This window comes from Trichosurus vulpecula, chromosome 2, assembly GCF_011100635.1.
Source record: "Trichosurus vulpecula isolate mTriVul1 chromosome 2, mTriVul1.pri, whole genome shotgun sequence".
Lineage (NCBI taxonomy): Eukaryota > Metazoa > Chordata > Mammalia > Diprotodontia > Phalangeridae > Trichosurus > Trichosurus vulpecula.
In genome coordinates, this window is record NC_050574.1 from 259,273,735 (window position 1) to 259,289,112 (window position 15,378).

At 39.4% G+C, this 15,378-nt stretch overlaps 1 protein-coding gene across 4 annotated transcripts in view; it reads right to left on the bottom strand.

Annotated features, from left to right (window-relative positions):
• Window positions 1–15,378, bottom strand: part of ANKRD44 (ankyrin repeat domain 44) — a 369,642-nt gene that overhangs the window by 19,366 nt on the left and 334,898 nt on the right. For all 4 annotated transcript variants that reach the window (XM_036745366.1, XM_036745365.1, XM_036745364.1 and 1 more), the window contains exons 19-21: window positions 7,885–7,972; window positions 6,725–6,842; window positions 5,392–5,608 (exon numbers count right to left, since the gene is read on the bottom strand). In XM_036745366.1, the coding sequence (XP_036601261.1) occupies window positions 5,392–5,608; window positions 6,725–6,842; window positions 7,885–7,972 (423 nt within the window). The remainder of the gene's footprint in view (window positions 1–5,391; window positions 5,609–6,724; window positions 6,843–7,884; window positions 7,973–15,378) is intronic.

A 15,378-nucleotide genomic window follows, 5' to 3' on the forward strand; every position in this document is an offset into this window, starting at 1 on the left:
GTACACAATAAGTACAATATTGTATAATGATGAACTGTGAATGATTAAGCTATTGTCAGCAATACAATGATCCAGACAATTCCAAAAGACTCAGTATGAAAAATGCTATCCACCTTTAGAGAAGGAACTCATGGAGTCTGAATATAGCTCGAAGCATACTCCCTCCCTCCCTCCCTACCTCCCTTCCTTCTTTTCTTCCTTCCTTCCTTCCTGTCTTTTGTTCTGTCTGTCTTTTTGTATTTCTGTCTGTCTTTCTTTTTTTTGCTTTGAGTTTTCTTCCACAAAATGACTAATATGGAAATATGTTTTACATGATTGCACATGTATAAATAACCCAGATCAGATGGCTTACTGTTTCAGGGTTGGGGGAAGAGAAAGAGGAAAGGATAGCATTTGGAACTCAAAACTTTAAAAAAAATGTTAAAAATTGTTTTTACATGTAATTGGGGGAAAAATAATATATAATTTTTAAAAAGTATACTCACAAGGAGGCAGAGGGGTGAAGTAGAAAGAATGCAGGATTTGGAGAAGAATCAGGAGCAAGCATTGCCACAAAAACCAAGAGAAAAGAATATTAAGATGAGGGTCAGTTGTGTCAAAGACTGCAGAGAGGTCAAGAACAATGAGGATTAGGAAAAGGTCACTACATTGGGCAACTGAGAGATCACTAATAACTTTGGAAAGAGTTTTTTCTGTTGATGAGGTCAAAATCCAGACTGTAGAGAGTTAAGAACAAAGTGAGAGGAAAGGAAGTGGTGACCCTCATGGCAGTCAGCCTTCTCAAGGCTGACTTCACTTTTAGCCATGAGAGGAGAAATATAAGACAATAGTTAGCAGGTTTAGACAGATCAAGTGAAGGTTTTTTGAGGAAGAGAGAGACATGGGCATGCTTGTAGATAGTAGGATAGTAGTGTCAACAGACAGGGCAGCTAGGTGGCCCACTGGATAGATAACTGGCCCTGAAGTCAGGAGGATCTGAGTTCAAATCTGGCCTTACTAGTTGTGTGACCCTGGCTGAATCACTTAACCCTTTTTACCTCAGTTCTGAATCTATAAAATAAGCTGCCAAGCCACTTTAGCATCTCTGCCAAGAAAACCTCAAATGTGGTCACAAAGAAATGGGCACAAATGAGAGACTGAAGATTAATGAAAGAGTGGGGTGATAAATGAAGTAATCTGCTGAAGGAAATGGGATGGAATGGGATACAACATTTTAAAAGATCATAAATAAAAGCTGCTCAGATCTATGAGGACCAAAGGACAAAGAAAAGATAAAGAATCTACTGATCTTCTGAAAGGAACACCAAAATTTCAGGAAAGTCACAGCCAAAATCTAGAGTTTCCACATGAAAGAAATAATACTGCAGACATTCAGAAGGAAGCAGTTCAAAAGTACCAAGGAATTGCAGCTGGTACCACATAAGATTTTGCAGCTTCTACTAAAAACCAGAAGAGATTATGGAATAGAATATTCCAAAAGGCAAAAGAAGTGCACTTACAATCAAGAATAACTTACTTTTTAATACTAAGTATAAGTCTACAAAGGAAAAAAATGAATCTTTAATGGAGTAGATGACTTTCAAACATTCTTGATTAAAAGACTATAGTTGAGTAGGAACTCTGAAACACAAACACAAGTCCAGAGAAACCAAGAAAGTAAATACATTTGTGCAATTGGAAAGAACTGTATGATGACACTAATGGGGCAAGAAGGAACAAGTGTCCCTGCAGAAGCTTAATGTCTTCAAAATGTATTGAAGAAGTTAAATGAGCAAAATAGAGGTCCTCGGAAGGAATAGTTCTGTTCTGAGGATTTTAAGTTGGAAAAGAGAAAGGAGGGTAAAAAGACAATTATGTTAATGTAGTTAGCAGTTGAACTTGCTATTTCTCATAACTGGGGTGCATGACAAGAAGAATATACAAACACATAGGAAGGAGGGGTGGGGGAGTGGCCACCACATGAAACAAATTCTTGTCTAAAATGGACAGAGGAGAGTTGAGCATATCTCTAGCATTCATATATACAGTTTGGTATAGAAATATGTCAACCCAACAAGGAAATGAATGGGATAGTGAAGACCTCTCATGAAATCTAAATAAGTGGGATAGTGAAAAAACCTCTCACAAAATCTAAAACTCAGCTTTCTTCTCAGTTTTTTTTTTCTGTAAGACAAGTTAGTGACTGTGGGAGGATAAGTTAGTGACTGTGAGATCCCCTGGGAATGAGAATAGGACACAGGATGCTTACATCTACATTCTTACCTAAGGGCAAGGGGCCTGAAAGAGAAGAGAATAAATGCCAGAAAGCCTGATGCAAACGTGGTCAGAAGACCAGCTAGATGTAAGAATGGTGGGAGACTAAGCCCATCAACTGTTGCAGATGTAAGAATGGTGGGAAAGACTAGTTTTGTCATCTGTCACAGATGCAAGAATTATTGGGAGACGAGGTTTGTCAAAAACAAAAAATATATACTTGTCAAGACAACCAAATCTTTTCTTCTTTGTCATTGTCACTGGGGTAGATTTGTCATGTTCCAGATTGTACCCTCAAGGCTTGCAATTTTGAGCCAACAGAAGGGGGGTCTGGAGGGGGAATTGTGGTTAGGGCCTATAAAAGAACCTGAATTTTCTGTGTTCAGCGTGCTCTGACACTGAGAGAATTCTTGGTATGTGAGTTGCCCTTTCCCATGGGATTGTAATAAAATTCCTTTCTACTTTCTACCTTGAGAAGCCTCTGATTTTAATTTTGGGAAAAAGTTGTCAGCTGTCCCACACAGAAACAAATTGAGAGAGGAGAAAGAGAGACTTGCAGGGCTCAGCAAACTATGGTCTATAGGGTAATCTACCATTTTTTGTATGACTCAGGAGCTAAGAATTTTTTTTAATATTTTTAAATAAAGTTTAAATGATTTAAAAAATATAACAATCATCCTTTACTCACCACAGAATTTGGCCCTTGGGCCATAATTTGCCAGCCCCTGCTTTAGAGGAAAGATAAAACCAAGGAATGAATAGCTGCAAACAAAACAAACTCCTTCATCCTAAGAGAGTGCCTTAAATTGTCTGAGGGCCTCAGATAATTGGGGAATGGCTAAACAAATTCTGGTATATGAATTTAAAGGAAATCAAGAAATGGTGAAAGAGATGATTTCAGAGAGTCCTGGGCAGTACTTGGAAAGATTTAAAAATGCTGATCAAAGCATGACCATTCATGTCTCCAAAGGGTCTATGATGAAATAATGTACAAAAGGTGAAGAGACATAAATTTTTGGATGTAGCCATTGGGTGGGTTTCTTTTATTTGACTGCTTATTTGTTGCAAGAGTTTTTCCCCCTTTCTTTTCATTCAGTTTGTGTTTAGGGAGTTCAGCAGGGTGGGGGATAAACAATAATGATGAAAAAAGGGGGAGTCACTGAAACTTTTTTAAAAAGGTGCACAGAGAAGAAAAAAAGGATCTTCAGAAGGAAACAAAACCCGCAGGGCAGTTTTGAAAAAAAAGTGTGAAAAATGGAGATTCACTGTTTCATAAAGAAGCCTCTTTTTGTGTTCTGCTGCGTGGATGGAAATGCTCTTTTTGAATACTTAAATTCAGAGTAAAAAATAAAATAAAAAGAAATTAAAGAGAAGCAAGTTTTGTCTCAGTATAAGGAGAAACTTTCTAATGAGCTTGGGCAAAAATAATGAAGCTGAAATTTATATAGCACCCTAGGACTTGCAAAGCACTTTACAAATATTATCTAATTTTATTTTCACAATAGGAAGATAGAAAAGAGGAAGCCAAGGCAGATAGAATCTAAATGATTTGCCCAGGATCACATAGCTAGTGTCTGTGGCAAATATTGAACTCAAGTCTTCCTGAATCCAAGTCCAGTGCTCTAGGTGTAGTAAGACCTAGCTCCCTCAAATAAAAAAAAATGAAACGGGAGCCTTGTGAGGTAATAGGTTGATGGAAATGTTGGAGCAGTAATTTGATGACCGCTTCTTGAGGATGCTATTGTGATGATTGACAATTCAGGTAAAGATTATATTTATATAAGTGTAACATCTTCTAAATCTGAGATTCTATGATTCCATTTTTGGTTTCAGAGTAGAGACACTTTATATGCTTTCTCAAACATACATGTTCTCACCATAATTTATCTTGCAGAGCTTGAGAATACTTTTTTGGACCTCTCAGAATCTGCCTGGGTCCTACAGGGAAGGCAGACAGATTACTACAGGTAATTCACTCACTATTGTGTAGCTAATACCCGTCATCTATGTCATAGCAAAACCACAGTGGCTTCTGGATTCTAAGGGAATTTCCTGATTACAGGGGTCAACTTGTATAGAATAGGATTGGTTTAGAGTTTGAGCAAAAGGGAAAAAGTCACTATGTAAATATGATGACCAAATACATACAGGTCAGTGCAGATCCTTCCTAAGATTAGCAGCAGTATAAAATTAGTGACAGTCCAAATTCTAACTCTGATTTTAACTGATTTAGTTTAGGTCTCAAAGTATTTCTGAGACAATTTTAAGAACTAGTTAAAAACTACAATTTCTCTGTACTTAAAAAAAGACATGGATAAAAGTAACAGATAGATGATGTTTTTTCCCAAGTATAAGAAATGATTAATCTCTACTAAAGTCCTCTTTGATGTCTCTTTGTGGAATGGATGTGCATTATCAAGGAACCTAGCAAACTGGAAAAGGTTCAGTCTACATACCCAGCAACAATCTGTCTTCAAGTATGATGTTGAAGAAGAAGAATAACTAACATACGTAATGCACTTGAAGGTTTGCAAACAACTTTACAAATATTTCATTTGATCCTTATAACAATGCTGTCATGTAAGTGCTATTATTATCCTTATTTTACAGATCAGAAAGCTAAGACAGAGAGTTAAGCGACTTGCCCACAGTCCCACAGCTAGTAACTATCTGAGGCTATTAAGTTTGAAAGAGGTCATCTCCAGAAGGTTGGCCACAAGTTGAATTATTTCGGCTATAGGAACTCATGAAGACCATTTACCAAGCTAGGTAGGCATTGCCATCTGTATCAGCAGAGTGAGGATGCAGAATAATGAAATCAAGAACCACCGAAGTAGTGAAGAATGGATGGGACTAAAGGAAAACAGTTTCATTATCTAGGAATGGACATAGGTAGTCTTGAAACTGTGGTAAGCTAAACCTCTCATTCCTCTCCTTGCTAGCTCCAACTACCTTTTCAACTTAGCTGACCTGGATGACCTTACTGAGGTCAGAATTCACATTGCATAGTTTTACAATCTAGTTCATGTTACTAGAATATTTTTCACAGCTTATTTTAAGATCACAATGGTCCCAACATGTAATACTCCTAGGACCATCAACGACGCCGTGTCTTCCAGACATGTATGAAAAACTTACCGTTGTAACAAGCCCAGTGCAATGGAGTGTAACCTTGGTTATCTTTGAAACAGCAGTCTTCCTCTGAAAGTGCCATCTGCAATAACTCACTCAGCCACGTGGCATGGCCACGAGCTGCTGCAAAGTGCAGGGGTGTCCTTCCTCGGAAGTCCCTACACAGAATGGAAACTTCCTGTTCCAACAGCATTTGAACACATTCCTCATGCCCGGTCATGATCTAATGCATAAAGATTAAAAACAAGCAAACAGGTTTTTAGAATGATAGAAAGCTCAGAGAGCAGAACAGAGGGCCTAAGATGGTGGCAAGAACATGAGGTGGAAAATCCAAGAATCCCTTAGAGTTAGTGCCCTTGAAGAAGAGTTATTGAGCTCATGGGATGAGCACATTTAGATCTACTCATCCAGGCCTCAAGGAAAGCATTCCCTACAACAACTCAGAGAAGAGGAATGGGCAGAACTAAAGCATGACATAACTGGAAAGATATAACAGAAGCATTCGGGAAAACCACTGTCTCAAACATTCAGTTGGGGGTATCCCTTGACCAAAAGCACTCAGCCTTCTTCAGGTTAGGATTTGGAGTCATAAGATGTGTTTGAATCCCAGCTCAACCACTCACTACCTGTGTGACCTTGGACAAATCACTTCACCTCTCTGGGTCTTGGTTTCCTCCTTTGTAAAAATGAAGGGATTGATTTAGATGACCTCTAAGGTCTCTTCCTGCCCTATCTATTTTCTTGAAGCAATTATGATTTTGAGGCTCCAGACTATTTCTTCCCTAACATTTTGGTGTTAAAAGGGTGAGGGGGAGTTGAACAAATAAATGCCTCTCTTTGTGTTGCCCCTATGCTAGATCTTAGAGTAGATACGATGTTTGTAAAAGCCATGATATCTGAATAGAGCTTAATGGTCTAAAGAGCTGAGATTAATATAATACATTACATTATAATATATCTGTATATATATATATGCATGTGTAGACATATATATATATATATATATATATATATATATATATATATATATATATATATATCTCAATACATTATAATCAAAAGTTGAATCCCACCCATCTGCCTTACTTTGCCCTTGAAGCAAGATAAAACTTTGTATCTCTCTCAGCAGCTGGCATAGTCATAATACCTTGTTAAACAGTATTCACTTAATAAATGTTTGTTGAAATAATCTAAACATAACTGTCATTACTTTCATCTCTGGAAGAATAAATTTCCTTTTGGCTATTAGGATAATATGTCATTTAAAAATTTCTACATTAAACATTCATTTAAAAAATAGTCAAAATGTTTGTGCAAAGCTCAGGAAGAATTTAGTCACCCCTCTGTGTAAAGCTGTGCATCCCATGAGGTCAACAGCATCTACATTTGCTTCTTTTTCAAGTAACAAAGAAACAGCATCAATATGTCCATAGGCAACAGCCAGCATCAGTGGGGTTCTAGAAGAGAGGAACAAATTAAGCTATTAATAACCAGATGAAAACCATTAATCATTTCCCGGGGGAAGACACTGCTTTTGCCCCCTCTTAATATTTTCTACATGTCCACAACGAGCCAAATGCTATAAAGACACAGTCTGTTTGTCTCTGAGCAGGAAGGACATATATTTTAAAGCAAGAATGTAAGAGGAGGAGGTGGAGAAGCCAGTAAAGGGATATCGTATTAACCTGGTCTATGCCAAAAGACACATGCTGTTTCCATCATCTTCAGAACCAGTTCATATTTATTAAGAACTCATTAATTGCATGGCATGGCAACTTTGACATATACTATACTACGTTCAGCTATTATCCTCAAAAAAGTCAGGGTTCATGGAAAGTCAAATAATTATAAAGAAATGAATATACTTGAGAGGACAAAGAAGAAAGGTTTAGATTTCTTTTCTAAGACAACTTTAGAAAAATGATAACTATCTGTTTGGAGTTGTTTCGGAAGAAGTCCTGGTTGATACTAGGAAGCAGGGTAACCTAGGAGAAAGCAGTTGATTGGGAGGCAGACCAAGCGTCTGAAGCCAGAATTGTATATTTATTCCGCCTCTAACTAATTAAGAGTCACTCACTCTTGGTGGTACAATTTTCCCATCTGTAAAACAGGCATAAAAATATCTTCCTTCCACATAAGAATATTGTGATGAGGGAAAACTAGAGTAGTAGATGGAAGGCATTTTGAGAAAATAAAAGCATTGTGCGAACGCTAAAGATGACAGTCATGTAGGACTTTGGTGTGTTTAATGGTTCTAAGAATGGATTGATAGAAGCTTGAGAGGATGGAAAGAAAGTAAAACCCAGGAAAAGCAACAGCACAGAGGCAGCTTCTACTCCTAAGCTCTTACCTACGTCCTTCTTCCGAGTATGTGCACTCGTCACCCCACACCTAGGATACCCCAATCCTCATCCTGGGAGTCTCTTTAGCAGCTACCAGCAACAATGGCAGTTATCACTGACACGTCACAAACCATGGAGCAGAGAGTGTGTCACTTACTGTCCTTTGGCATCTGTCACATCGACAATTTCTGGGTTGTCTGCAATTTCTAGTAACAGTCGTAAACACAGTGTGTGACCATTAATAACTGAAAAAAAAAGAATTAAAACGAACATTCTTTTAGAAGACCAACATCGTTACTGATAACAATCACAACCAGTTGCTTTGTATATTTAATCTAGTTGATTCTCACAACAATCCCAGGAGGTAGGAGCTATTATTACCCTTGCTTTACAGATGAGGAAACTGAGGGAAAGGTTAACTGACTTACCCAAAGTCACACAGCTATTAAATATCTGAGGCAGGATTTGAATCTGGGTCTTCTTAACTCTATTATTGCACAATGAGGCCCCTCCACAACATATATACAATACCCTTCCTCTGTCATGAAATGCATTTCGACACTTCCAAAAGCAGCCTGTTTCTTAACAGTTTCTGATTTGTGTGTCTTCTTCATTCATTCTACCAAGACTGCCTCTTAGCACATACTATATGGACCCATTTTTCTTTATGCCCCAGGTTGGCTGGATTCTTAGGAGTGTACCATTTTTGTTGGGTTGTTGGATTTGAATAAGTTTTTTTCTTTGGTGTCTATCACATATACTACCTAACTCTCCTCTGATGTTCTCTTCTGGGAAAGGGCGTATCTTTCCCCCAATTCTCCTACTTCTCTCATTATTCCACTACTTGGGTGCCTGAACTTAATTTAATTATCCTGTTTTCACTGCTCCCTGGTGCCTGATCAAAAAAGGGTACCCAAACTAGCTGTACTTCCATACCCCATGTCCTGCCAGGGATTACATTGATATTTGATCCAATGATGGTCAAATCAGGTAGGTACATATGTTACAGAAGAAATATGATGCATAAGAATCTCTTAAATTGGGTAGGGCACACCTCTAAGTCCAGAAGGATTGTGGGAGAGAGGATTACGAAGACCATACCCTATGTTCTTGGATGGCCACTGGAGCTACAGCTGCTACTTCTGTTAGAGCAGCTAGGTGATGGAGGAGACAGTGGTGGTCCTGGAGTTAGGAAGACCAGAGAAGACTAACTTCAGTCCATCTCTGTCCACTGACTGCTTCTTTACAGACTACAAACATGCATTATCTCCTCCATCTTCAAAAAACCCTCACTTGATTCACTCATCTTTGATAGCTATTGTTCCATATCTCTCCTCCCTTTTGTGGCTCAAACCTTGGAGAAGACCATCTACAATGGGTGACTCCAATTCATTTCCTCTTCCTCTCTTCCTCACTCTCTACAGCTTGGCTTCTGATCTTATCATTCAACTGAAACTGCTCTCCCCAAAGTTACTAACGATCTCTTAATTGTCAAATTTAATGGCCTTTTTCTCAAATCTTATCCTTCTTGCAATGCAGCCTTGGACACTGATGATTATCCACTTGGCCTTAATATTCTGTTCTCTTTACATTTTCATGAAACTATTTTCTCCTGGTTTTTCTCCTGCCTCTCTGACCACTCCTCAATCTCCTTTGCTGGAGCTTCATCCAGGTCACACCTGCTAGCTAGGTATATCTCACAGGGCTTTATTGCAGGCCCTCTTTTCCTCTTCCTCTGTACTACTTCACTTGGTGATCTCATCAGCTCCCGTGGATTCAATTATAATCTCTATGATGATGATTCTCAGATCTTTCTCTCCAGCCCTAACTTCTTTCTTACCCTCCAGTCTTACATCTCCACCTATCTATTAGAGATCTCAAATTAGAGGTCCTATAGACATCTGAAACTCAACATGTCCAAAGCCGACCTCATCATCTTTTCCCTCAAATCATCCTCTCCTTCCTAACATCTCTGTTACTCTTGAGGGCACCATCACCTTCCTAGTTCCCTAGGCTCCCAACCCAGGTCGTGCTCAGCTCCTTACTCTCTATCAGCCTCCCATATCCAATCTGTCGCCAAAGCCTTTCAAATTTACCTGCATAACATCTCTTATGTATATTTCCTCTCCTCTAACACTGGTACAGGCCATCATCATCTCACACATGGACTTCTGAAACAGCCTGCTGGTGGGTATGCCAGCCACAAATACCTCCCCACTCTAGTCCATCCTTCACTCAAGATGATCTTCATTAAACTCCAGTGGCTCCCTATTACCTCTAGGATCAAATATAAAATCCTCTGGCATTCATAACCGTCTCCCCAGGCCCCAATCCTTCTAGTCTACCTACACCTATACTCTTCCCCTCCCACATACTCTGAGTTACAATACCACTGACCTCCTTGTTCCTCCCTCAAAACATTCCACTTCCCGGTCTAGACATTTTCACTGGCTGTTCTTCATGCCTCAAATGCTCTCCCTCTTCATCTCAACCTCTAGGCTTCTCTGGTTTCCTTCAGATTCCAGATAAAATCCCATCTTCTTAAGCAAGCCTTCCTCCATCCCTCCTAATTCTGGTGCCTTTACTTTGTTGGTTATCTCCAATTTTTTCTTTATATACCTTATTGGTACATACTTATTTGTGAGTTGCCCTCCTCTTTAGACCATGAGCTCCTTGAGAGCAGGAACTGTCACCTTTCTTTGCATTGCCAATGCTTAGCACAGTTCTTGGCAGATAGTAGGAGTTTAACAAATGTCTAGTGACTGAGTTACTGACACATAAACTCACTGACTGAGTGTTCCTGGGTAAGTCATTTAAGGTCCCCCAGGCTCAGTTTCCCTCTCTGTAAAATGGGGATAATAATGGCACCAATCTTACAGGGTTGTTGTGAGTATTAAATGGGATAACACATGTATAAAGCATTTCATGAACTTTAAAATATATATAAAAGATAGCTATCTTTTGTTGTTGTTGTTGTTGTTAAATTTCTCTCAAGCTCTTAGTGTCTTTGTGCCTCATAGTGAGTGGAAGCCCTCAGGCATGATTCCTTTCCTTGAGTGGACCAGGTCATTTTATGACAGGTCCCCCAGACCATGTGGCTGATTCTGCCCATTCTTCCATCACTTCTCAAGTGACCAGGCCCTGGATATTCTTGCTTCCTGTTGTTGTCTTGGTGACATACGGACAGCAGAGCAAGAAATGGTACCCAGGTCTGTGCCTACCAGGGAAGTCAGGAACAGGTTGTTAATGTGTGTGTGTGTGTGTGTGTGTGTGTGTGTGCATGCGTGTGCATGCCTGCTGATGAGATAGATAGATTACTTTTGGTAAGGTTATGATATAAGATAAGGAGAGCAGAGACCATCAGCTAAACCATTGAAAGAATAGCATATCTTTTCCTATTTTCCTAGAATAAATTTGCTGAGGGCTATGTAACACAAGAATAGGGATAAAGACTGGAAGTGAGATTTCATTGGCAACAGGAGCTCGCAGATGAGGAAACTCCTTCTACCAATGTAGGCTGACACATTTTCTGCAACTTAGAGGATTCCTAGGGGACTGAGAAGTGAAGTGCTTTGCCCAGGCTTACAGTCAGTGTTGTCAGAAGCAGGTCTTCCTGGTTTTAAGGCTTATTCTATCCCTTATAACACTCTGAATCAAAAGTCTTATGAAAGACCTATTACCTTCTCCTGTGGCTGAAAGGAGGGAGTAAAAATCCTCTAAGAGCTTAAATACCTACACTATCATCTGTCTTCTTCTTATATAGTATTAAAAAATCCCAAACTGTGTTTGCTTTTATATAGGGAGGCAAAGATATAGCTAGAGAAGGAAGGAAAGGGCTATACTAGGGGTGGGGAACCTGTGACCTTGAGGCTACATGTGGCCCTCTAGGTCCTCAAGTGTGGCCACTTGACTGAATCCAAACTTGACAGAACATCCTTTTATTTATTCCTTTTATTAGGACTTGTTCTGTGAAGTTTGGATTCAGTCAAAGCACTTGAGGACCTAGAGGGCCACATGTGGCCTCAAGGCCGCAGATTCTGCACTCCTGGACTATGCCAATGGCCTTGGTATGCAGATTTTACAGCCCATTTTATCATATGACAGCTCTGCACTGATACTCATTTCACGCTATCATATTTTTTTGGTGACAATATACAGTATCAACAACTCATTCACTGGTACTGCTCAAATTAACTTAACAAGAGCAAAACACTCATTTTGAATGGAGAATTTAAAATCCCATCCCTCTGTAGTTTACACAGAGCTCATTTGCAAAGCCATTAGATGTCAAGGCTCTGGGGGAGCTTTTCATGGTCTGGTGCACTGCCCCAGGTGTAGCTAAAGTACAGCCCTCCTTAGGCCACTTCCCTGTTTCCCCCTCCCCCAAGCTAGGTGCCACACAGCTGTCTACCTGGTGATGGATTGTTTATTTATTTATTTTTAGCTAAAGCAACTTAAGAAAACTCTCTGCTAAGGCTCAGAGGGATGGCAACTTGCATTGGTAGAGGTGGGGTATAAGTCATGATGACAAAATCATAGACCTTTGGAACTCTCAATGTAGCATTAAACCAGGCACCTCTGACGAAAGATCCAGTAATATCTCAAAGACCCACAGGGCTTAATGTATGCCAGAGAGAAAACTGTCAGTACAAGCCGACAGCTAAAGTAGCTCAGGTGATGGCTTCACAGAAACAGAGGAATAGCATATTTTGACGGGCTCCCTACTCCTGCATTAATTTGATATTCTTTCTCTACTCGTGATCATGATAGGTCTAAGAATGTTGTGTAAAAAGAGCGGGGGAATTTTTTTTAACCTATAATTCTGTCACTCTTATCCAATGTAGCAGCGAGCAAAATAGATTCCTACCGTAGGGTCTGTATTCTCTGTACAAAGCTGAAAAGGGCTTTTCGAGCCCTCCAAGAAGTACCAATAGGTCCACTTACTGCTGTGGGGTAGCCAGGCTACAATTGTCTTGTCCTTCCTACAGACTACCCTTTTCCTAACTTCTCTTCAGTTGTGATTTATCAAATACAACTTCATTTCAGGCCATTTGAACAAGCCATTCTCTCCCTGTCTTTCCTGTTCTGCCCTGTTCAAAGACTGTGACCTCTAGTCACTTACCTGCACCAGAAGCCTGGGTTCTGAGAACACCTATCAAAGCCTCCCACTTCCCATCCTAGGGCTCCGAAGTTGGCAAGATTAAATTGCCATGCTAAGGGAATTTTAAGAGGTGCTGAGACAGCAGTTTGAAGCAGGCCCCAGGCTGCAATTCTGATTCAATGGAGACATTTGGAAGGGAACAGAATGAAATGACAGCCCCGTCCTGCTAATGATGTAGGACCTAAGCTCCAGTGTATTGAATCTCCGTGGCCGCTAGAGGTCTCTACTGGATCACAGCCTAAACCAGTGTGGAAACCGTTCTGGATGTTTACCTGTTCAAAACGGTTGTTTTCTATATTTAAAATAGCCCCGTTGTCTGGATAATTGTTTTGACTTAATTGGTGACTAAGTATAATTACTTGATATAGGAATAAGCAACAAAAAATAGAAGACAACAAACAAACCTCAACTTTAAGGAAATGCATGGAGAGGAAAAGAAATAACAGTAATAATGATGACTAGCATTTATACTGCGCATTAAAATTTGCAAAGCACTTTATATACGTCATCTTGCTTGATGCTCATGACAACCCAGTGGCTGTAATCCTTACTTTACATATGAAGAAACTAAGGCTCAGAGGGGTTAAACAATTTACCCAGAGCCACACAGCAAACGTCAAGGCAAGATCTGAACATCTTTCTGCTTCAAAAGCTGGTACCCTAATGGTGTTAGGGACCTGCGAGTTCATATTTCAACCCTCCTTCCCCACTATGAGAATTTATCAAGTAACACAGGAGATTAAAGAGGGGCCGGTGTTTTTCCATCCCAACATTTCAGACAGCCTTCGTATTCCATCTGGAAAGCTCTGTAATCAAATACTAAAACAATTCCTTAAGGCCTAACTAGTTAGGCAAAAGCAGGAAAACAGCCTTTTTAAAGTTGCAAGACTCATAAAAGCCTCTGAACAACTTCCTTCATTTGAATGTTGAACTCTGTTCCCACAAGATACTTTTCTGACACCAGAAGTAAATATGGTGTTTCAGAAAGAATGCATTGAAAGGGAACGGGGAGGGGCAGCTAGGTGGGGCAGTGGATAGAGCACCCGCCCTGGAGTTAGGAGCACCTGAGTTCAAATGCTGCTTTACACACTTGACACTAGGTAGCTGTGTGACCTTGGGCAAGTCGCTTAACCCTGATTGCCTCGAAAAAACAGGAAGAAAGGGAATGGAAAGGCTGGGGCTATTGCACCAGCTCTGCCATACATTGGCATCAGAGTAAAGTGGAAAATGTGCTGGATTTGGGGCAGAGGCTGTGAGTTCAAATCCTAACTCTACCATTTGCCATCTGGGTGATTCTGAGCAAATAACATAGCATCCCTGGGTTTCAGTTTCCTTATTTGTAAAATAACAAAGATGAGACAGTATCAATCACTACATGAGTTCTAAGTTCCCTTTTAGCTCTATGATCTTTGACGTGACATCATGGTTCTTAATTAATTTTTTGAGTCAAGCATACCCACTACTAAGATCAAAAGCAGATATATCAGACTCGATCAGCCCAAGAAACCTGCATTTATGGAGTACTTAAGTTAAAGAATCTTTCATTTCATTTTCTTTTATCCTGCCCCATGTTTCTAAAATTCTAATTAGCAATCACATTAAAAAAAAAACTCCAAAAAATAATATCACAGGATCAGTGCTTTAGAGCTAAATGAGGAAAACTGAGACCCAGAAAAGGTAAAAAGTTATTAACTATTTAGCTTTAGACAGTTAAATTGCTAAGGCACTGATTGGTCTAATAACTGGAGTCTCTTACAAAATTAATTTTTAATATATTTCATATTTTAATGTTTAAAAAATATAGAACTTAAGAGGGGTTCTTTTGAGGGGGACAAGGAATTAAAAAGCTTCCTTTCTAATAATGAATAATTATAATGACAAATTTGGCATGAAGAAAAGTTGACAAATATTCCTGCCTCCCTTCACTGAGGTGAAGAAGATGGGTGGTAGGTGGGAAATATTGTAAATACTGGCAGACATAGTTAATGTTTCGGTAAGTTTTGTTGAAGTGGGTTTTTTTTTCCAGTCAAAAAAACCCAACAACTGTGTTATATAGGATAGCTTACTGTATGCAGAAAGAAGGAAGGATATTTTTACAATTGAATGTGGTGTAATAAAAAAGGTGACAATAAAAATAAGAAGTCTTCTAAAGTTTTTTTTTTTAATAGAGCTCTAGGTTTCCCTTAGACTTTGGAGTTTTGAGATACCTTAGAGATCATACTAGTTCAATGCCTTACTTAACAAAGGAATGTTTTGTATAAGGTCCATAAGTGACTGTGAGGACTCCAACAAGCTTACTTCACTGTCTTGGGTCTGGCACGTACCAGGTATTTAATAAATGATTATTGATTTATTGAACTGAATTGCTCAGAATTCGGTCCAGAGTCCTTATTACCTTCCCAGCCTTCTCAGGGTTGCCGCTATTAGCAAAGCAGACCAAGTATTTATCAGTTACTCTGTTTTTAGTAGAGTTAGGTTTCCAGAAGACAC